The sequence below is a fragment of the Paroedura picta genome, chromosome 1, assembly GCF_049243985.1.
Source record: "Paroedura picta isolate Pp20150507F chromosome 1, Ppicta_v3.0, whole genome shotgun sequence".
NCBI classification, from domain to species: Eukaryota; Metazoa; Chordata; class Lepidosauria; order Squamata; family Gekkonidae; genus Paroedura; species Paroedura picta.
In genome coordinates, this window is record NC_135369.1 from 201,806,236 (window position 1) to 201,827,471 (window position 21,236).

Below are 21,236 nucleotides of genomic sequence, written 5' to 3' on the forward strand. Positions count from 1 at the left end.
AATGTCAGGTTTTGTGTAGCAGCTTGGTCAAGAGCCAAGTAAGCAGCCAGGGATGAACCGTTTGAGTTAAGGACCAAGAACTCTCCTGATTTTATTGGGGAAATGTTTGCCTTCCCCCCTGTGCCAACAAACCAGAAGCATAGCTGCAATTTTCTTTTCTTTTCTTTTGGCCTTCTCTTTCTAGGCAGGATGATATCGCCCAGTTTCACAAGACACTGTCCAACCCCTTGTTCAAAGCCAGCCCCCTGGCGCTCATTGGAGATCACCTTTCCAAAAGACTGAAGCAGGAGAGGGAGGGAGAACCGCTCTAGCATCATCCCTGGGACAACCAGCGAGCACAGGAGACTGGATCCTGTTTACACACACGCGGCCCGGAGTTCAGCATCCCTTCCGCACCCACGGGATTACGATGACCTCAAGCGACCTCCTTTTCTGCCAACAGAAATAACGTCGCCCGGGCTGCCGATCTGGACGGCTAGCCGTAGCTACAGCCTGACTGCTTGTTTTGTGGAGAGCTCTGTGGAGCTGCGATTATCCTCCTCGCCCACTCTGCGTTAAGTCACGGGCCAGCTGTTGGTTCCGGGAAGCAGAAGTTGAAAGCGCCGTCTTCTTTCCACTGGTCGTATTTTCGCCAATCCCCTGAAATACGTCGCTTATTTAATCAGGGTTAATGGCTGCTGCCGCTCCCTGTTTCTGTGCACAATTGAGTTTCAAATAAATCTCTTGGTTTCCTTAAAGGATCTGAGGTTTGCTTCTTATTGGGTAGATGTGTGTATTATTGTACTGTAGAAAAACAAATCACTTAGCAAATGGTTTGCTGCCTTTGACAGGCTAGCAGCAGCATGGAGGAGAACACAGGCAATCCCGTGCTAACTCTTTAGATGAATGAAGGGCTCTGATTTTTGGAACAAGTCTTTTCCTGAATGAATGAGTTGGTATGCAGCAGGGAAATCTGGTTGAATTTTTAAACAGAGGCTAGATAGCCAATTGACGGAGAGGCTGATTCTGTGAGGGTTCAAGGGGGTGGCAGGTTACAGTAGATGAGCGATTGGGATGTGAGTGTCCTGCATAGTGCAGGGGGTTGGACTAGATGACCCATGGTTCTATGATTCTAATGGCAAGCTACCATAAGCTGAATCTTGGAAGCGGATTAGAATTTAGTACTCGGATGGAAGGCAACCAGGGAACAGCCAGGTAGCTGTACAGAGGATAGTGGGCAAACCAGCTCTGCTCATGTCTTGCCTGTAACACCCCCTGTGGGCAGGTAACTCGTTGGCACTTTCTTCTCTGTAAAGACGCATGAAAACAAAGTCTTCTGATGGTAAGCCAGAGACAGAAAGCTGAATTAGTCAATCTGTTGCGCTGAGTTCCCAGACGAATAAACTTGAATAAACTAAACATTCATTTTAAAAGACATCCTGTCAGGTCATACGTCACCTCGATCCCTGATATTTGGGAGTTGGCTCCGCCACTTTGTCTGCCCCCATCACTCTGTGTCCGAACTCGAAAGGTTGCCCGTGTGCTCAGAAAGGCCCCTGCTCTATATCCCAACATCCAAGTCCCAGAGCTCAGCACCAGTGACTTCTCACTGAGACTTTCCTTAAAAAACGCAACAGATGCCCGGCCCCCTATCGAAACCCTCCTGCTAACAGTTGTCTTTCAGTTTAATTCTTCAGAAGACTCCAGAGTCTCCTCTCCTCGGGTGGATGAAGTGTGAGTCCAGACAGGGGGCAGGGTTATTCCCGTAACCAGGCAGCCAAGAATTTTTAGGCAAATAAACAGAAATGCGTCTGGAGACTTGTTTTTGTCTGGTAATCTGGGATAAAAATATTTGGCGCAAGACCATTCCCGTTTGCCTCCGTTGGGCCAATGGCTTCGCACATATTCTCTGCCTTATACTTTTGCAAACAATGCCCGGATGGGAGGTGCTGCAAGGGACATGCCTGTTTTCCACTATTAAGTTGCTTTAAAACACACACGCGGGCAAACTTGGATTTCATGCAGAGTATGTCAGGAATTGTATTGTTCCATTCTTTACAGCTTATTTTAATACCTCCTGATTCCGCAACGGAATTAGCGGTCTTAACATTCGTTCCAGTTAGACGAGAATGCCTTGTGCCAGAAAGCTCTTAAGAGGCAGACTTCCCAGGGCTTTGGACTTCCTTCCCACATTGGCTCTGGGAGAGTTTAAAAGCAAATGCCGTCCTGCTGTGTGGATGAGAGCAGCCTTTTTCAACCTTTGACCAGGGGGGAACCCTGGAAATATCTTTCAGGCTTTGAGGGCCCCTAGAAGGGGTGACACGCCCCCCACAGAGAAGTGGGTGTAAGATGCGAGAGCCAGCCAGCCAATTAATCGATCGTTCAACATTTCCATTGTGGAGAAAGAGACCAGGCTGGTAGAGCAAGAGAGAGGAGGTGGCTCTAGTGATGTCTAGTGATGTCTGTGGCCATCCAAACCTTGCCTGGGTGATGGAGGACTGCAGCTAATTGCATTAGCTAATTTGCATTAGTTGGTAGTTTTGCCTGAGGCTGACTGCTATTTCCACCCTCTGCTGGGTGGGCCTTTGTGCTATAAAAGGCTCTTGCTCACCAGAGATGCACAGCAAACTACAAAAGCTAAAGGACTTTCGGCTTGTGGATCAAGCCAGAAGGTTCTGTAAATGTTCCAGAGTTTGCAGAAGGGGTCTGCTTCTTCCCGCAATGGATCAAAGTGACGTAGCTGGCGATGGACCTGAGGCGGTGATGTCCACTGTTTGTGGCATGTTTATATTTTTGCCTCAGAGTAACTTTAAATCCACATGCACCAAGTGCAAGTTAGTAGTACTCCTTGAGGAGAAAGTACAGAAGCTAGAAGAACATCTGTCCACACTGTTCTAAAAAGGAGGGTGGAGAGTTCTTAGAAAGAACTCATTGAGCACTTTTTGGAGAGCAATTGGGTGGGATTTGGAGTGGGGAGGAACCTCAGTGGGATATAATGCTATGAAGTCCACCCTCCAAAGCTGCTGTTTTCTCCAGGGGAACTGACCTCTTTAGTCTGGAGATGAGCTGTCATTCCAGGGATTCTCCAGGTCCCACCTGGGGGCTGGCATCTCTAGTTTAAGCCCTTCTGAAATGTTTTTTCATGGTATTTGAAAAAGCTAATAGCACAACAGTGATAACTCAACAGGACTTTTGGTGGGAGGTGCAGAGGACCCAAATGCATACCTGCTGGTGTTAGCCAATGATTGGTTAGATACAGATTAGTGGAACACCTTTAAGTGTAACCGTTGCATCTTGAAATTTTATTCTGTTTTGGAAGCCCACTAAATCTAATCAGAACATTTAAGAAAAGCGAGAACAATTAGTTCCAAAAAAGCTAGCACATATGAAGAGCCTAAAAATGTTACTCGGCCAAGAGTGAAGATTTCCACCCGTGGCTCTTTCTTCAGAGGAAGGCTTCTGAGCCTGGGGGAATGCTTCCAACTTGGTTGAGGGACTGGTCAGATAGAGCTATTCTGCACAGTGTGGGAGATTAATCCAGACCGATCCCTGGTGAAATGACCCATGAAAGAGAAAGAGAGAACAGAAGGACAATCAGCAAGGAGAGCAAGGCCTATGTAACCTACGTGTCTAGTCTGGTCCAATGAAAACCCCTTTGTATGCCTTATGTTCAAAAGATTCAACCAGAGGTTTCCTTTTATCGGTCCTTGCTGCCTCTGCTGGGACCCCAGATGTTCTCGGCAATATAACCCCCATCGCTTTGAGAGCCCTTCTGTACATTCTCTTCTCGACCTATTAATGCCGGTCTTGTCTTTTGTCTCTCTGAGTCATGGAGGACCTGTTTCAAAGGCCCTTTGTCCTAGACCTACTTTTCTCCCTCCCCCTCCTCCTTTCCCAATTGATTTGATACCCATGAATGATCGCTAATAGTCTCTGCCGGGGCTGGCGAATGGTCTTTTCCGGCCAGGCGGCCAAACGGAGCTCAAACCAGATGGCCGATGGGGGGGGAGGGAGGCTCCTGCAAACTGTCTGTCCTACAAACGGCTAAGTGGCCCTTTTATTAATGTGGAGCCTAGAGAGTGGGAAAGTTTCTCCCTATTAATAGCTGGCCACATTTGAGTGTTTTTGAGATGCTCGGTATCTTTTATTATTTATTTATTTATTCCCAGCAAACCGGCTCAGGCGATGTACAACATCAGGATCCATCACAATAAATAACAGATGAAAAACAATTACTGTTTCTAAAACATTCTTAAAGGGAAAGGTATCCCCTGTGCAAGCACCGGGTCATGTCTGACCCTTGGGGTGACGCCCTCTAGCGTTTTCTTGGCAGACTCAATACGGGGTGGTTTGCCAGTGCCTTCCCCAGTCATTACCGTTTACCCCCCAGCAAGCTGGGTACTCATTTTACCGACGTCGGAAGGATGGAAGGCTGAGTCAACCTTGAGCCGGCTGCTGGGGTTGAACTCCCAGCCTCATGGGCAGAGCTTTCAGACTGCATGTCTGCTGCCTTACCACTGTGTTGCACAAGAGGCTCTTAAAACCACTTAAAATCAGCAACTATGATGAACCACAGCATCACTTCTAACTAAAACTTCTAACACATTCCCATTTATCAGTAGGTCTTATCCAGTTTTGGGGTGCTTTTGTAGGGGGGGGGATGCTTTTGTAGGGGGGCGGTCACTGGCCCCAATTGAAAGCTTGGTGGAAGAGCTCCTTCTTAAAAGGTCTGCGGAACTCAACCAGTTCTGTCAGGGCTTAGATCTCCTCTGGGAGCCCATTCCACCAAGTAGGGGCCAGGGCTGAAAATGTCCTGACCTCGGTTGAGGCCAGACGTACTTCTTTGGGCCCAGGGACCACCAACTGGTTGGTATTTGAAGAGCACAAAACTCTTCAGAGGACATTTGCAGAGGCAGTCCCTCAGGTATGCCAAGCCCAGACCATGGATGGCCTTCAAGATAAATACTAGAGATGCGTACTTTGGTGTGGCACAGCCACCTTGGCGGTCACCAAAGCCCGAGGCAGCGCATAGAAGGCCAGCGCCACAGCACGGAGAGGAGGGGCGGCACTGCCGCCCCTCCTCTCCACGCTGTGGCGCTGGCCTCCTATGCGCCACCTCACATTTAAAAGCACATTTAACTTTTAATTTTACCTTGTAGAATAAAATTTCACAACACCATCCTACTACTTAAAAAAAAAACAATACAATCTGGTGCCTCTTGTAACCGAATGGGAGGCAAATCTCCATCTGCCCATAAGAAGAGTTTTCTAATGTCCACAGAAGTGCAAAGAAACACCCCCCCAAAAAAGTATCTGTAAGCATTAATAAAGCTGGTAAGGGGTTCTGGGAGGAGCTGGGACTCGCCTAACCACCAATCAGGTCAGCTGTCCTGGCTGTCCTATTCCTGATTGGCTGGCTGTCCAACGAACAGCCAATCAGGAAGGATGTCCCACCTTTGGCTGCATCCTCCTCCAAATTCTTCCACTTGGAAGAAGTTCCAACCTGGTAACCAGAAGCTGGGAGGAAGGGCAGCCTTGCCAGGGCTTGGGAGAGTTGCCAGGGCAGCAGGAGAAGTGGACTGCCTTCCAGCACCTCCCCCCTGCCCCCAAAAGGCCCATCAAGACTTCCACCTGCTTCAGTGGGCCTTTTGGGGGCAGCAGGGGGGACCAAACTGCCCACCAGCACCTCCTCCCTGCCTTGGGACAGTGGGGGATGGCCTAGCACCCGTTGTATTCACAGATAAAGGCTTTTCTGCTAGTGTGAAATGTTTGTATTCTTGTAGGTGAGGGAAAGAGCAGCCAGTGATTGTGCTGAACCGACAGAATGGACTGTAGGGTCCACAGCTCCCTTAAAATACCTTGGTAAGTGGGAAGTCTAGAAAGAGTATTGCTATTTTGGTTTTATATGCTGGGTTTATGTAAGTTTGCAGGCCCACGGGAAGAATGGGGATAGAAGGCGGGTGGGAAAGGGAGCGTCACCATTGTTTCTTTCATTCCTTTGCGTGACATAGCTCAGCGTCTCCGAGGCCACACACCAACAGCCGGGCTTACCTGCCCATTACACCCAGTGAATATTGAAGTGTATTTGCCTCCTCTCCCAAAAGGTTCCCTGCGACTGTATAATCAGAAGCAACAGCGTAGAAAAGTAGTGGCCTGCCCCCGAGTCCTGGCGGCTAAAAATAGCGCAATAGCGCCGTGTTTGCCCGCCTCAGTTACTATAGAGACAACTGGTTGTCCTGCTCCGAGCTGGGTCGATCCGAGTGCCATCGGGAGCGCATGTGGAGCCCACTGCCTGCTGCACAAAAGCTTGTTAAGCCGCCCGTTAATGAGGGCGCCGGGTTTGTTTCCCAATAAACTGGACAGCGTTCCCATTGTTGGTGGCGGCAGCCGGGTCTGTGTTGCTGTGTGAATACGGCAGGGGGTGGGAAGGGGGAAGGGGCTTTTGAGTGTGATGGAGATGCTGTGGCTGGGGACGTGGAGAGGCATTCATCGGGCCTGACTGTTGTCCACCGGGGCGGGAGAGACAGCTGGCCAGAACCCACCCCTGTTTCCAGCAGGGCCTTGATGCAGGTGCTGATGAACAAAAGCAGATGAAGGACAGAAGAATTGGGGGGGGGGGAGCATGTGCTCCCGGGTGACCATGGGGGTGAACAGATGGGGGAGTGGAGCTACCGGGTGATCAGATGCCAACTTGCTGGGACTTTGGGACGTGACTGGGTCCTGAATTCCTCCAGAGTCACAGAGCAGTTTGAAAGTATGCTGTTAATAGCAACCTTTGTGAACGAGTCACAGATTCAGACTCACAGCGTTTTGAAGTTTAAAAGAGAGAATCTTTACTGCATGGTTGTTTACAGAAAAATATCCATCTGCTTCAGTCTGCTTGCTGAAGCAGAGTACAAAAGCTTAAAAGATAGTTACAAGGAAAACACATTGCAAGTCTCTATGGCTAGGTTTGCAGGCAGGACCACATATGGAGAGAGCAGAGAGCCTAATAGCTGCTCCTTGCGTCTACAAGCACACACACTGATCTTCTTCTTCCTGAAGAAACAGGAAGTGGGCAGGAGCCCAGCTTAAGCAAAGGGAATCCCAGACTATGTGCTGGGCTTTTTCCGCTGCTCCTGGCTGGAGATCCCGGCACTGACCATTAGCGAGCTTAAACAGTTTAACAATAGCCCTTCAGAGTTGACATCACCAAATCACTTGCTGATTGCAATTACAACACAACTCCCCAATGGAGTGGAACCTACTGGTGGCAGCACTGGCAGGGAGGAGGTGGATGCCAATTCTCTTCCTGTACCGCAAATGGCTGGGAACAGTTCAAGGCCCTGTAGCACACTGCCACCCTCCTGCCCGCTGGGCCACTTCAGTGGGAAACCAGCCCCGGCCAGGGGGCACAGAGCGCAGCTGCAGAAATGGGAGGTGGTGGCAGTGGTGCTCTGATTCAGAAGGGGAGAAAGGTGCAAGGTCACACCTCTGCTTGCACGGTGGGACTTTTAGCCAGCTCACTATTGACATCTCTGGTAAAGACGGCGTCAGCAAGAAAAAAGAATAAAATTGGAGAGAAGCAAAGAAAGGGCAGTGCATCTTGCATAAGAAGGCCGTTATGTAGATTATGCTATGCCGTGGAGGGCAGGGAAGAAGCACGGTTTCCTCTTATCATTGGGCTCTGCGACATACTGAACAAATGGAAGTTAACCTGTTAAAATCCGCCACGCTGATTTCTTTTGAGCGCCCCTTGTTTGTGTGTCGCAGATGCATGGCTGAAGACACACACAGGGTATCCTGGATACCAACAGGCAGCCACGTTTTTTAACAAGCATCACGGTGCTTGCGGGAGCTGATTGGTGTGTTGGTTGTCTCCAGGAGAACGAAGGTTCAGCAGAGCTAGAGAGCTGCTTCAAATGCCTTTTGCTCGAAGGCGATGCACGGAAGCCGTGCCAAGAGGAACTTCTCCGCTAACCTACAACGGGAGATGGGGAGGCAATCCCTCTTGGATGCAGCAGGCCCCAGCTGTGGGGGGAAGGGAACCAATCAGCCAAACGTGGTGGAAGACACTGGCACAGTGAGGTGCTGGAGAAATGATTAAAAATGAGGTTCCTCCTGAGAGTTGTGGAAATTGTATTTATGCACACCAGTGTGGTGTAGTGCCTAAAGAGCAGCGGACTCTGATCTGGAGAACCCGGTTTGATTCCCTGCTCCTGCTCCACATGTAGCCAGCTGGGTGACCTTGGGCCGGTCCCAGTTCTCTCAGAGCTCTCTCAGCCCCACCTACCTCTCAGGGTGTCTGTTGGGGGGAGAGGAAGGGGGAAAGGTGTTTGGGACTCCTTCGGGCCGTGAAAAGCAAAAAGTATAAAAAACAACTCTCCTTCTTCAAGGCTGACAAAGTTTTATGCAAGTCATAAGTTTTCATGTGTTGGTCCACACAGAAACTTATCCCTGGAATGAAACTTGGTTGGTCTTAAAGGTGCGCCTGGACTCAAACTTTGCTCATTTTGCTGCAGAATCCCCCTTTAAGAGGGGCCGCAGTGTTGTCTCCTGCATGAAACCGTGTTGACAAACCTCCCACCTCTTTCTTGGCAGGAAGGCAGCCCCCACATTCTGTGCTCCTCAGGCTCTTCCTGCCCCTTCCCGGCCTGGAGTTCCAGTTCGGTAGGCCTTCTCAGTGTTTACTTTGGGCTTGGCAAGCAGGAGCATCTTCTGCCCCCCCCCCACTGCGTCTTGGCAGCTCCTGTGGCTGTTGGCAAGCAGGAGCATCTTCTGCCTGACCTGGAGGAGTCCCTCGGAAGAGGGGGGGGGGGTGGCAGGGGCCGCCTTTGCAGGAGTGTGCTCAGAGTGTGCTGTGCTTCTGGGAATCCACCCGTTCCTGTCTGGAAAGGCTGTGAAGGGCGTTTGCCCCAGGAGTCACTTCGGAGAAATGATGAATAAGAGAGACACTGCCCAATGGACAAGGGAAGCTTTGACTCTTGAGAGAAGAGCTGGTTTTTATACCCAGCTTTTCTCCGCCAGAAGGAGTCTCAAAGCGGTTTGCGATCGCCTTCCCTTCCCTCTCCCCACAACAGACACCCTGTGAGGCAGGAGAGAGCTCTGACAGAACTGCAATGTGAGAACAGCTCTTCCAAGACTGGGAGTCGCCCAAGTTCACCTAGCTGGCTGCATATGGAGGAGCGGGGAATCGGACCCAGCTCTCCAGATTAGAAACCGCCGCTCTTAACCCTGACACCATGCTGGAAGCATATAACCTGAAATCTTGCGGATCTCTAGGGGGGTACTGGATTCGAACCTTCCTCTTCTACTGCAGATCAACACGGCTGCTCACTTGAAACTCTGAAGGAGGTTTAAGAGAGCCATCCCCCTCCCCCCCAGTCCTCTCTCCACACCCATATCTCCTGTCGTGGGACAATAACACAGTTGACAAATGAGTGAGAATCTCTACAATGCTCTGAACTGTTGAATGCTTCCCATCCAAGTGGGCACGTGACTTCCCCTTTTTCCTCTATGACAAGCCTGCCTTTTGTGTTCAGCAGCCTTTAGGGTTGCCAGGTCTACCCGAAGAAGTCACGGCTTACATTCGCATTCATTTTAGATCTGACCCCAATAGTCTAATTTCCCTCGTGCTATCTGAACAAGAATCATCTACTTGGTTAGGACACACTGAGGGAAAAATTAAATCTATAGGGATATCTTTAGACTCCTTGTATCTGATATCTGAAAAATCTGCATTTAATTTAATTAAACGCAGACTGTTAGACATAGAACTGCAGGAACTTAGCAGTAAAGCTAGAAACGTTTGCTCGCCATTGAGCTTGGGGATCTCACCAAGCTCTCAGCCCCTATCTGCATACTTCTACCATCTAATCATCCCACAACAGCGTAGAGCATTCACGTTAGCTAGAACTAATGCTCTACCTTCAGATCCCGCATTCAGCTAGGTTGTGCCCATGTGGACAATGCTGTATAGCAGTGGTCCGCAGCCTTCCGGTTGCTGCGGACCGCTGCTCCGGAGTGGCGGGAGAGGGCGGCCTGGGGCCCCGCGCACGCGCGGCAGCCCCAGCACAAACACGCATGTGCGGACTGCCGCGCATGTGCGTTTGCGCCCGGCAGGGACGCAAACGCGCATGTGCGTACTGCCGCGCATGCGCGTTTGCGCTGCCGCCATGCCGACGGCCGCGGCTCCCTCTCCCGGCCCCTCCGGGCCGCCAGCAAATCGGCCGCCAAAGCGGCCGATTAGCTTGTGGCTCGGCAAGCTTCTCTTCCCCCCCCTCCCTAAACAAGGAGGGGGGGATTCAGCGGCCGATTTGCTCGCAGCCTGGCGAGCTTCTTGCTTCGGGGGGGCGGGAAGAGGGAGCTGCGGCCTGGCGCCAAGGCCTTCGTGGGCCGGCACCGGGCCGCGGCCCGCAGGTTGGGGACCACTGCTGTATAGAATCAATTACACATGTTTTCTTCCACATTTTATTCTTCGATCCGAGCCAAATTTCTTAACTCACTGCTGTGTAAAAGAGAACTGCGTTCCGATGAACGAAAGACTCAGTTTCTTTTGACATCCCAGAACCCTGATATAACTGAACCAGTAGCAAAGTTTTTACATCTTGTCATGAGAAATCGTGAATGTATTATGTCTAAAGCATGACCTTTGCCTTTGTTTTCTCTAGCAGTGGATCCTTTTGCACTTTCCCTTCTTATATTGTACTTTTATATGCTATTAAAGGCTTGTTGTTGTTGGTTGCCAGGTCTCCCCTCCCCAGCAGGGATGGGGGTAGTGTTGCAATATAAAAGATCTACACAATGTGCATAACCGAGCCGAATACCAAGGGTGTCCTGCATGAGCCATCAGAGGAGATGTATATTTAGCATAGATAGGATAGGAGCTTCCTGATGACTTTATCTCCTCCAGTGCCCTGATTGGCTCAACAGGAGACGTCCTGATTGTTCGAGCCCACGTTCTCCCTGCTTGCCTCCAGAACAGCTGTCAGAAGAATGCCTGCAAACAACCACTAGCTAGATCGTCAAGTCTCTTGCTCTCCCTTTCTGTGCATAGTTGTTTCTCTTCCAAATAAAACTATTTTATCCTCTAAGTGTTCCATTCTCCCTGCATATTCAAACTCTGCCAACAGGTCGGTTGATAGATTCAGGCTGGGAAACTCATGAAGATTTAAGGATGGAGCCTGAGGACAGGGGCCCTCAGTGGGGCGCTAGGCCACAGAATACACACTCCACAGCAGGGGTAGTCAAACTGCGGCCCTCCAGATGTCCATGGACTACAATTCCCAGAAGCCCCTGCCAGCGAATGCTGGCAGGGGCTTCTGGGAATTGTAGTCCATGGACATCTGGAGGGCCGCAGTTTGACTACCCCTGCTCCACAGCATCCACGCTTTCCAGGGGAACTGATCTCTGTAGCCTGTAATGTTAGGGGTTCCCTAGGTCTCACCTGGAGGTTGGCCTTCCTAGCTGGCCCATCACCCAGAGCTATTAATGGAGCTACAGAGTGGTCTTTTCATCACTCCTAAAGAATGATTGTGCAAACGAAGAGTTTGTTAGCAGCATGCCAGTGCAGTCGGAGGGACTTTCTCTCTGAATACTATCTCCAGAGAGCTCTCTGATCTAGTAACACCAATCATTTATGGGTCCCTGGCCCCAAGGAAATGTATCTGGCCTCATCCAGAGCCAAGGCCCTTGTAGTCCTGGCTCTTGCCCGGTGGAATGAGCTCCCAGGGGAGATCAGGGCCCTGTCTGAACTTGCTTAGTTCTGCAGGGCCTACAAGACAGAGCTCTTCTGCCAAGCTTTCGGCCAGCCAGAAAATATCTACATCAAAATTACAGGCCCCCCTCCTTCCTTCCCTCTTTCCCCTCTGACCTGTCCTTACATCTAGCATCTTACTTATTAATCTCAGTAACTATTGCGGAAACTGACAGCAGTTGTTTGTGTGATGTTATGATTTCTGATTTTATTTATATCAAAATTTTACCTTTTTTATCTGTCTTATTCAATTGTTAGATTCCAGTGGGTGGGTCTGTTAGTCTGAAGTAGCACAAAAAAATTGAGTCCAACAGCACCTTGAAGACCAGCAAAGATTTATTCAAGGCATGAGCTTTCAAGAGCATGCAAGTTGGGTGCCCTTGGGCTGGTCTCATTCTCTCAACATAATACCCTACCTTACAGGGTTATTGTGAAGATAAAATGGAGGAGAGGTGAATGATGTTAGCCACTTTGGGTCCGCACTGCCGGGGATAGGTGAGTTAAAAATGGATCAAAGAGATCAGAGAGGCCTCTACCACTGCCAAGATCTTTTCAGCACTGGGGCAAGCATGGTGGAATGCTCGGCCAACTGAGACCAGAGATCACTCCCCTGCAGGACAATTCTGCAGGCCTTGTATGGCTGAGGCCTTAAAAATCATCTGATCAGTTGGCTTCCCTGTCAGAATCCACCAGTTAACTCAGCTGTCCATCTAATGAGCCCTCTCTCTCCCATGACCCAAGAGCGGGCAACTCATTTAATTCCTGTTTCAATATTTACAACTTGGTTCAACCATATGCAAATAGTCTCAAGACTGAGAGAAGAGTTAATGACCACCGGGAGTGTCCTCAGGGCTGGATTTGAACGTGAAATTATTCAGAGTAAACCGTAAATTATTAGGACAAATCTATCAGCATCTGTTGAAGACAGAGACAGAGGATGAACAAGTTAAAAGCTGTATGGTAAAATAGATGCAAAATCTAGGTCAAAAATAACATTTGTTGAAGAGGGGCAGTTACGGTGTAAGAATGTTAAACTAACAAAAAGTCAGTCATTGAGAGAAAATGGGTATAAAATGTTTTATAGGTGGTATGTGACTCCTAAATGTTTAAGTCAGGGGTAGTCAAACTGCGGTCCTCCAGATGTCCATGGACTACAATTCCCAGAAGCCCCTGCCAGCGAATGCTGGCAGGGGCTTCTGGGAATTGTAGTCCATGGACATCTGGAGGGCCGCAGTTTGACTACCCCTGGTTTAAGTAGAATGTCAAGTCAGTTTGATGGGAAATGTATTTCTTTGTGCTTAAATTTCTATCCCGCCACTCCCACAGTGACTCACGGCAGGTAACAATTAAAACAATAAAATCCCCTTAAAACAATGAAACCCAGTAATCCCAATCATAATCCCTTTAAAACAGCAAAACCCAATACAATCCCACCCTTGGTAGTGACAGTAAACCCTCTTCCACCCTATAGCCTGCACAGCAAAATCTTCAGGGAAGCGCCCAATAGCCTGGCTTACTCAGGGAGGATTCCAGATCTAATTGTTCCGGCCTCAACCAAAGACCTGGTAGAAGAGCCCCATCTTACAGGCCCCATGGAACCGGGACAGCTCTGTTAGGGCCCTTAGCATTTCCAAGAGCTCATTCCACCAGGTTGGGGCCAGGACTGAAAAGGCCGTGGCCCTGGTTGAGGCCAGGCACACCTACCTCAGGCCAGGAACCTCCAACAAATAAGCACCTAGATATTAGGTCCCACAGATATGATGGACCAAGACCACAGACGGCCTTAAAAGTTAACACCAAAATCTTGAACTTGATTCAGGCTGCTGCCTCAGCACAGGCTGGATATGGGTTCTCCAAGATGTATCTGTGAGGACCCTAACAGCCACATTCTGCACCAGCTGCAGTTTCTGGGTCAGGGACAAGGGCAGGCCCACATAGAGCGAGTGGCAGAAGTCTAGTCTGGAGGTGACCACTGCAAGGATGATTGTGGCCAAGCAGTTTGAGAACAGTTAGGGCACCAGTAGCATTGCTTGGCATAGATGGAATAATGCTGTGTGGGCTCCTCCTGTGACCTGGGCCTCCACTGAGAGGGAGGCATCCAGAATCATACCTAAATTTGTGGTTGAGGGCAAGATGTTAAGTTGCATCCCAGCCAGTGTGGGCAGGCATGCTTCGAGATCTGCCACCTTCCTGCCCAGACACAGGACCTCCATCATGGAGGGGTTGAGTTTCAGGTGACTCTGCTCTAACCATCCAGCTAAGGCTTCCAAGCATCTGGCAAATGTATCCAGGGGGGAGACCAGGTGGCCAGGAGATATTTCTGGGTGTCATCTCCATATTGGTGGATCCATAAAGATGTTGAATAATGTGGGGAAGAAAACCACTCCACAAGGAAGTTGATAGGGATGTGATAATTCTTCCTCCACTGCTACTCTCTGTGTCTGGTTCCGGAGAAAGCACAGCCACTGAAGGGCTGTCCCAAAATCCTAGCCTCAGCAAGACTGTGGGCCTATAACTCGTGGCCGACCATGTCAAACATAGCCAACAGATCAAGTATCACAAGTATGGCCGAATCACCCCGATCCAGCTGGTGCCAGAGATCATCCATCAAGGCGATCAGTCAGGACAGAAGCCTGACTGGCATGGATTAAGCGCTAAAGTTTCCTCCAAGGAATTGGTCTGAAACGCAAAATGCAAAACTGCGTGGTAGTTGGCCAGGTCCCGTGAATCCAGTGATGGTTTTTTCGGCAAAGAGATCTATGGCAGGATAAGATTTGAGAGTGTGCCACAAGGGCAATGTTGACTAACCTAGTAAACAGAAGGCCGCCAGAAGAATGTAATGACTGTTGGGACTTTTTGTTAGAATCTGTGGATGAATAAACCTATCTTTTTTTTAAATTTTCTATTGTTATGGCTGTTAACACAATAACAAATAATACTTTTCATTATGAGGAGTAACTGGAGTTTATAATGGAGAAGAACTTGGGGAGAGGGATTTGGTACCTGCCACCCCCTTTTCATTATGAGGAGTAACTGGAGTTTATAATGGAGAAGAACTTGGGGAGAGGGATTTGGTACCTGCCACCCCCTTGAATGTTCACAGAATCAGCCTCTCCATCAGATGGCTATCCAGTCTCTGTTTAAAAGTGCGGAAAAGAGCGAGATGGGCATGGTGGGACAAGAGGCAGCGCTGAACTGAGAAACCCCAGAAAAAAACCAATTTATATACAGTCATGAACAATGGATCTTCACGCCACTGGTCAGTTCCGGTTTAATTTCTGTGAAAGAACACTTGCATAATTTTATGGTTGGGGGTCACCACGACATGAGGAACTGTATTCAAGGGTCGTGGCATTAGGAAGGTTGAGAACCACTGGACTAAAGGATATGGGTGCTCCTCTCTCCCACCGCAGTTAATTTCTCCCTAAGACTCTTTGAGCTTTAGTGGATCAGAACCCTTAAATGTAGGTAGCATCTCAGATCGCGGTAAGGGGATCACTGGCATCGTCAACATCTAGCTTTTAAACCAAGGTGCCACTGGAATTACTCATTGAATCACAGAATCTATGTCCAACCCCCTGCACAATGCAGGACACTCTTAACCCATAACCTGCCTCTCCATCAGATGGCTATCCAGCCTCTGTTTAAAAATTTCCAAAGATGGAGAACCCACCACCTCCTGAGGAAGCCTGCTCCACTGAGAAACTGTTCTAACCCCCATGTTGTGTCTCATGTCTCTGCATGGCATAGACCGTAGAGAAAGCCAGGGTGGTATGGTGGCTAGGAGCATGGACTTCTAATCTGGCAAGCCGAGTTTGATTCCCTGCTCCACCCCCATATGGAGCCAGGTGGCTGACCTTGGGCTCACCACAGCTCTGATAAAGCTGTTCTGATCGAGCAGTGATATCAGGGCTGTCTCAGCCTCACCCACCTCACAGGGTGTCTGTTGTGGGGAGAGGAAAGGGAAGGTGAATGTAAGCCGCTTTGAGACTCCTTTGGGTAGAGAAAAGCGGCATATAAGGACCATCTCTTCTTCTTCTTCAGTAATCTCAGGGCTCTCTCAGCATTACCTCCCTCACAGGGTGTCTGTTGTAGGGAGAGGAAAGGGAAGGCAAATGCAAGCCACTTTGATACTCCTTCGGGTAGAGAAATGCGGCATTTAAGAACCAACTCTTCTTCTTCTACTACTACTTCTTCTTCTTCTGTTCTGACCGAGCAGTAATTCTCTTCTCAGCCTTACCTCCCTCATAGGGTGTCTGTTGTGGAGAGAGGAAGGGAAGGCGGTTGTAAGTCCCCCCCTCCCCGAGACTCCTTCTGGTAGAGAAAACCACCAGGCATATAAAAACTATTTTTCTTTTTCTGTGAGATGGTATATGCTCCTTGAGAAAGGGATAAGTATTGTTCATTTTGTGAAGTGTCATGACCATTGCTGGTACTACATAACAATCCAAGCTCTCTCACTTGTACCCTGTTTCCTGTGGCATCCCAAACGGTCTGCTTCATATCTCTTGTTTGTGGCAGCACAGAAGTGACTGTCCTGAAAACTCACACCCCCAGTGGCCCATCTATCTTTTTCTGCAGGCCTGTTTTTCTTTGAGCGCTCCACTGAGCTTGCAGGGCAGACTTGCATTAAAAAAGAAATCAGTGAAATATCTACAAAGGGATTAGACAAATCCTGCAAGAAAAAAAATCAATCAACTACTATTATCCGGGATGGCTAAGAGGGTCTGGGGTCAGAGGCTGTGCACTTCTGGAAGCCAGATGCTGAGGGGAGACGGCGATATAACCCTTTGTTGGAAAAGGAATATTGGGTTATGGGTTGTTTTTAACATAAGCCAGCAGAGCTGTCCTTAGGTTTTCAATAGAAAGTTATCAAGGGGGACAGAGAAGGGTTAGCTGGCCATGAGCAAATAAATTATATGATAGTACTATAGAAATTATAAAATTATAGATGCATATCATTAATGATTTCAGAGCCAAATTTCTACCATGGACAAGCTATCTGGTGCTTGTAAAATGGCAAATATCCAGCTGCTTTTCCTAAGAAGAAAGAATGGAAAACAAAAATATGCTGACTTGCTTCGGAGGATCTCAGTTTCTTCTCATAGTCCCTTCATGTTTGTTTTTATTTATGAGAACCTGCTTTTATTTTATTGATTGGATACATTGATGGGATGCCTCTCTGCTCTTCAATTCAAGGCAGTTTGCAGTTCAGAATAAGTAATAGATTGTTTACAGTGCTCAGAAAACCATTTTAAGTACCGTTTAAACCCCACTGTATTAATTCAGAGTTATCCCTTCCAGAAGTGTAGTTTTCAGCTAGAACTGACCTCCTACCATCTACCTTACACTTGGGGTGGCCAAACAGTGGCTCTTCAGATGTCTACGGACTAAAATTCCCATGAGTCCCTGCTAGCATGGGAATTGTAGTCCATGGAGAGCCACCGTTTAGCGACTCCTGCCCCTACATCCATCCATCCATCTCTCCAATTTGTACCCTACCTTCTCTGCCCACATCTAGGCTATCAAGGAGGCTAGCATGTTAAAAACATATATAATAACAAGAAATCTTAAAAACCTTTGAAGCCAAGAAAAAATAGATAATTTAAACAATTGAAGTCAAGGTTTAAAAGACATAATACAATAGATGTAACAACAACAAGTAAGAACAGGGCAGGAAGGAGGGATTGCTGAAGGAGCGTCAGAGGAAACATGGAATGTCTTCACCTGCTGGCAGAAGATAGCCACAGTAGGGGACTTAAGGTCAAGCCTGGCCACCTATGGTGTGTAAAAGCTGTGTTAGCTGAGCTCATCCAAACCAGTGAGTGATGGTGCAATCAATGTGTTATTGAGACCCATAGCTTTATAGCTCCAGTTGTGGCCGATGGCCTGCCCCCCGAACCAGTGCCTAGAACCAGTGGTCAAGTGGATGAGGAACAAGTTGAGGTATTGTTTGCTGGTAGTCTGAGCAGGTAAAGAAGAGTTGGTTTTTTATATCCCACTGCTTACTACCAAAAGGAGCCTCAAAGTGGCTTACAATCCCCTTCCTTTTCCTCTCCCCACAACAGACACCCTGTGAGGGAGGTGAGGCTGAGGGAGCCCTCATGTTCATCATTTTCAGGCCCTCTTAGCTGAAGGGCTGCATCTCCTGGTATCAAACCAAAACAGTTTCCGGTTTCTCCATAACCTTTCTCATTTGGCCTCTACAAGAAGCCGTGGCTTTTCTCATGTTTCTTCGCCTCTGGGGGGGGGGGACCCCTTACCTGCAGGAACCATCAGGCAGTCGTCCTTCAGAAGGACATAGAAAACTACGTACTTCCAACGGGCTTTTAAAAATATATTGTGCCTTATGCTTTCTTTGATAATGATTTGGGAAATTTATTCTGGGTTTGTGGGCATTTGTCATTGTTTTGAAACTACAAGTGTCTGTTGTTGATGCCTATTGTCTGCCTGTTGCAAGCTGTCTTGGGCCCTTTGACGGAAGGTGAGGCTATAAATATTTTTAATTCAATAAATACAGGAACAGCAGGGGCCATGCAAGGCACAATTCTCAGGGTCCTTTAGAAGCAAAAAAATAACCAGCTTGTTTCCTCTTCCTGTGTGCATATCTCAGAGAGATGCGGGGAGCTTGGGGACGTGTGCATATCTGCCCCAGCACATGTGCCGTGCTTCTACATGGCCGAAACTGGGAGACCAGTGATGTGGCTTTCAGCAAAGCTGTTCTGACAACCGCTATGATTCCAAAAGATGTACAGTGAGCTTACGGCAGCTCTTGTGCAGGTGAAATAATAAAGCGGCGGCAGATTAAATGAGGGTTCCTTCTGAAGTGGAATCGGAGTTTATTCTCAGTTTTATTCTAAAAAGAAAAAAAAGAGTCCACAAAGCACAACGGCTTTTTGGACTCGATCAGGCTAGGCCTAATACAAATATTCAGTAACATGCAGCATGCAAATAAATACAGTTCAGGAGTTAGGGATGCCAGCCTCCAGGTGGGCCCTGGAGATCCTCTGGAATTACAGCCCATCTCCAGACCACAGAGATTGGCTCCCCTACAGATTATGGCTGCTTTGGAGGGTGGAGGTCTCTGTCCATTGAGGTCTCTGTCCAGAAGTTTCCAAACCTGGATCTGGAAACGGTGCCCTCTCATCCCCCTGCTGATGGCTAAGGAAGACTTAGCAACTAGATTGTGCGCTTCGCATGCCGAAGCGGCCGTTCCAGCCTGAAGCAGCTAGCGCCACGGCGCGGGAGGGAGGGACGGTGCCAGTATGCCAGACTGCGCATGCACACAGGTGCAGCTCCTGAGTGCGTACGCCGACTGATGCACCAGCACCAACCCTCTCCTTGCAGTGCAGCTTTGGCCGCTTCGGGCTGGAACGGCCGCTTCGGCAGCTGAAGCACACAACCCTATTAGCAACCCCGTCCGTGGGTATAATGAGATGGAATGAGTGTTTTTGAAAGTTAACTGAAATATCAGTAAACCTACGATCTGAATTAGAGCTGTCCTCTGAACGCAATCCATCAAGATAGTTCCAGAACATGGCTGTGGTGTTTGAGTGCCCACAAAAATGGATGTTGCTGCCGTTTCTATGGTCCTCTTATCAGACACCGAAAGGAAATTTGTCAGATGGATGTGCATTTGCTCTCTCACCGAACTGTCAGAACACATGGCTCAGAAAGGAAGAAAAGCCAGGCTTGGGGAAACAGTGGGACTATTTCATATAATCATGGAATCATAGAGTTGGAAGGGGCCATACAGGCCATCTAGTCCAACCCCCTGCTTAACGCAGGATCAGCCCTAAGCATCCTAAAGCATCCAAGAAAAGTGTGTATCCAACCTTTGCTTGAAGACTGCCAGTGAGGGGGAGCTCACCACCTCCTTAGGCAGCCTATTCCACTGCTGAACTACTCTGACTGTGAAAAACTTTTTCCTGATATCTAGCCTATATCGTTGTACTTGAAGTTTAAACCCATTACTGCGTGTCCTCTCCTTCGCAGTTCTAGCTTGCATTTTCTTACACACAAACACCCTTCCAAAATGAAAACATTACCTCAGTGCTCCTACTGGAAGCGTAAACTCGATTTAGAAACAAAAGGTAGCCCGCCAGGCATTTTACCACCCTTGCCCAGCAGGTGCCCTACCTGCCTCTCAAGCACCTGACTTCAGTGATCCATGCAATGCTCACCCCCCAGAATTGACTTCTGTAACTCGCTCTACGTGGGCCTGCCCTGGTCCCTGACCTGGAAATTGCAACTGGTGCAGAATGTGGCTGCGAGGGTCCTCACAGGAACACCTTGGAGGGCTCATAGTCAGCCAGTGCTGAGACAGAATACTTTTCTGTTTCAATGGGGAGGAGAGGGATAGAGGAAGACCTGAGTTCAAATCGATCTGAATTCAGCAGGATCCACAATGGAATAAACAAAGTAAGTGCAGAATCAGCCCTGGAGAGGGCAGCCTTTGTGGATGGGAGGGACCTCCGCAGGCTATAAGGCAGGGATTCCCAACTAGGGGTCCATGCAAGTACGCAGGTGCTCCGGATGGGATCTGCAGCCTTTCCCCTACTAACTCAATGGACTCAGCCACAAGCCAGGGAACTGGCCACTTCCTTTGCTCCCCCTCCTCCCCTCCTGCGCATGAGGAAGTTCTCTTGTTGTTCCTGTGCCTGCCTTTCCTCCTCAATCCTGCCTGTTAACGCAAGTGGTGATGTCACTTCCGGTGACATAACACCTCCAGGGATGTGGCAGGGAGGCTTGGCCAGCTGACCACTTCCGGGGGTTCCTCCATGATTAAAAGGTTCAATAAGGGCATAGAGTCCCTCCTCCAAAGCAGCCGTTTTCTCCAGGGGAACTTACCTCAATCAATTGTAATTCCAGTAAATCACCAGGTCCCACCTGGAGGTTGGCAGGTCAAACCCATTTGGCTTACATTGATTTCTTTTCCTCCACTGTATGCTCAGAATGCCCTGTGAGGTAGGTGAAGCTGGGCTTGTATGACTGGCCCAAGGTCACCGAGTCAAGCTTTCCTGGCACAAGTGGAAATCAGAATCTGGGCTCCCCACATTCTAGTCTGACCCTCTAACCCAGGGATAGTCCATGGACATCTGGAGGGCTGCCGTTTGACTACCCCTGCTCTAACCAGTCTACCAGACTTGGTCTCATTCGATACTTAGTTTAGACCAGACTTCCCCAACCAGGTTTTCGTGAAACCCTGGGGCATCTTGATGGCCCTGGAAAGGGTTTCTTGGATGGATGTAGTAGTAAATGAATTATTTATGTATTTTTAACATTGTTAAATATTCATGTCAACCACACACCCCTCCATGGGCCTGGAGGGGGTGAGAGGAAGAGGAGTCCCAGATGGGTGTATACCCAGCTCTGCTTCCCAACCATTTTCTGCTCAATTGCACCACTTCTGGGGCTTCTCGAAGCCTGCAGAATGTTTCAGGGAACTCTCAACATTTTTAAAAAATTAAGAAAAGCTGGTTTAGACATGTGCAGGCCTGTAGCTACAGGAGACATGCGAGGG

The 21,236-nt window shown here is 48.8% G+C and overlaps 1 protein-coding gene and 1 long non-coding RNA gene across 3 annotated transcripts in view; one reads left to right on the forward strand and one right to left on the reverse strand.

The window, feature by feature from the left end:
* The window catches only part of SLX9 (SLX9 ribosome biogenesis factor), a 58,738-nt gene extending 58,001 nt beyond the window's left edge, over positions 1-737 (forward strand). Inside the window, exon 6 of the mRNA XM_077316848.1 lies at positions 185-737. Coding sequence (XP_077172963.1) covers positions 185-311 — 127 coding nt within the window. The 3' untranslated portion in view covers positions 312-737. The remainder of the gene's footprint in view (positions 1-184) is intronic.
* Positions 1-21,236, reverse strand: part of LOC143827356 (uncharacterized) — a 93,492-nt gene that overhangs the window by 43,041 nt on the left and 29,215 nt on the right. The window lies entirely within an intron of this gene.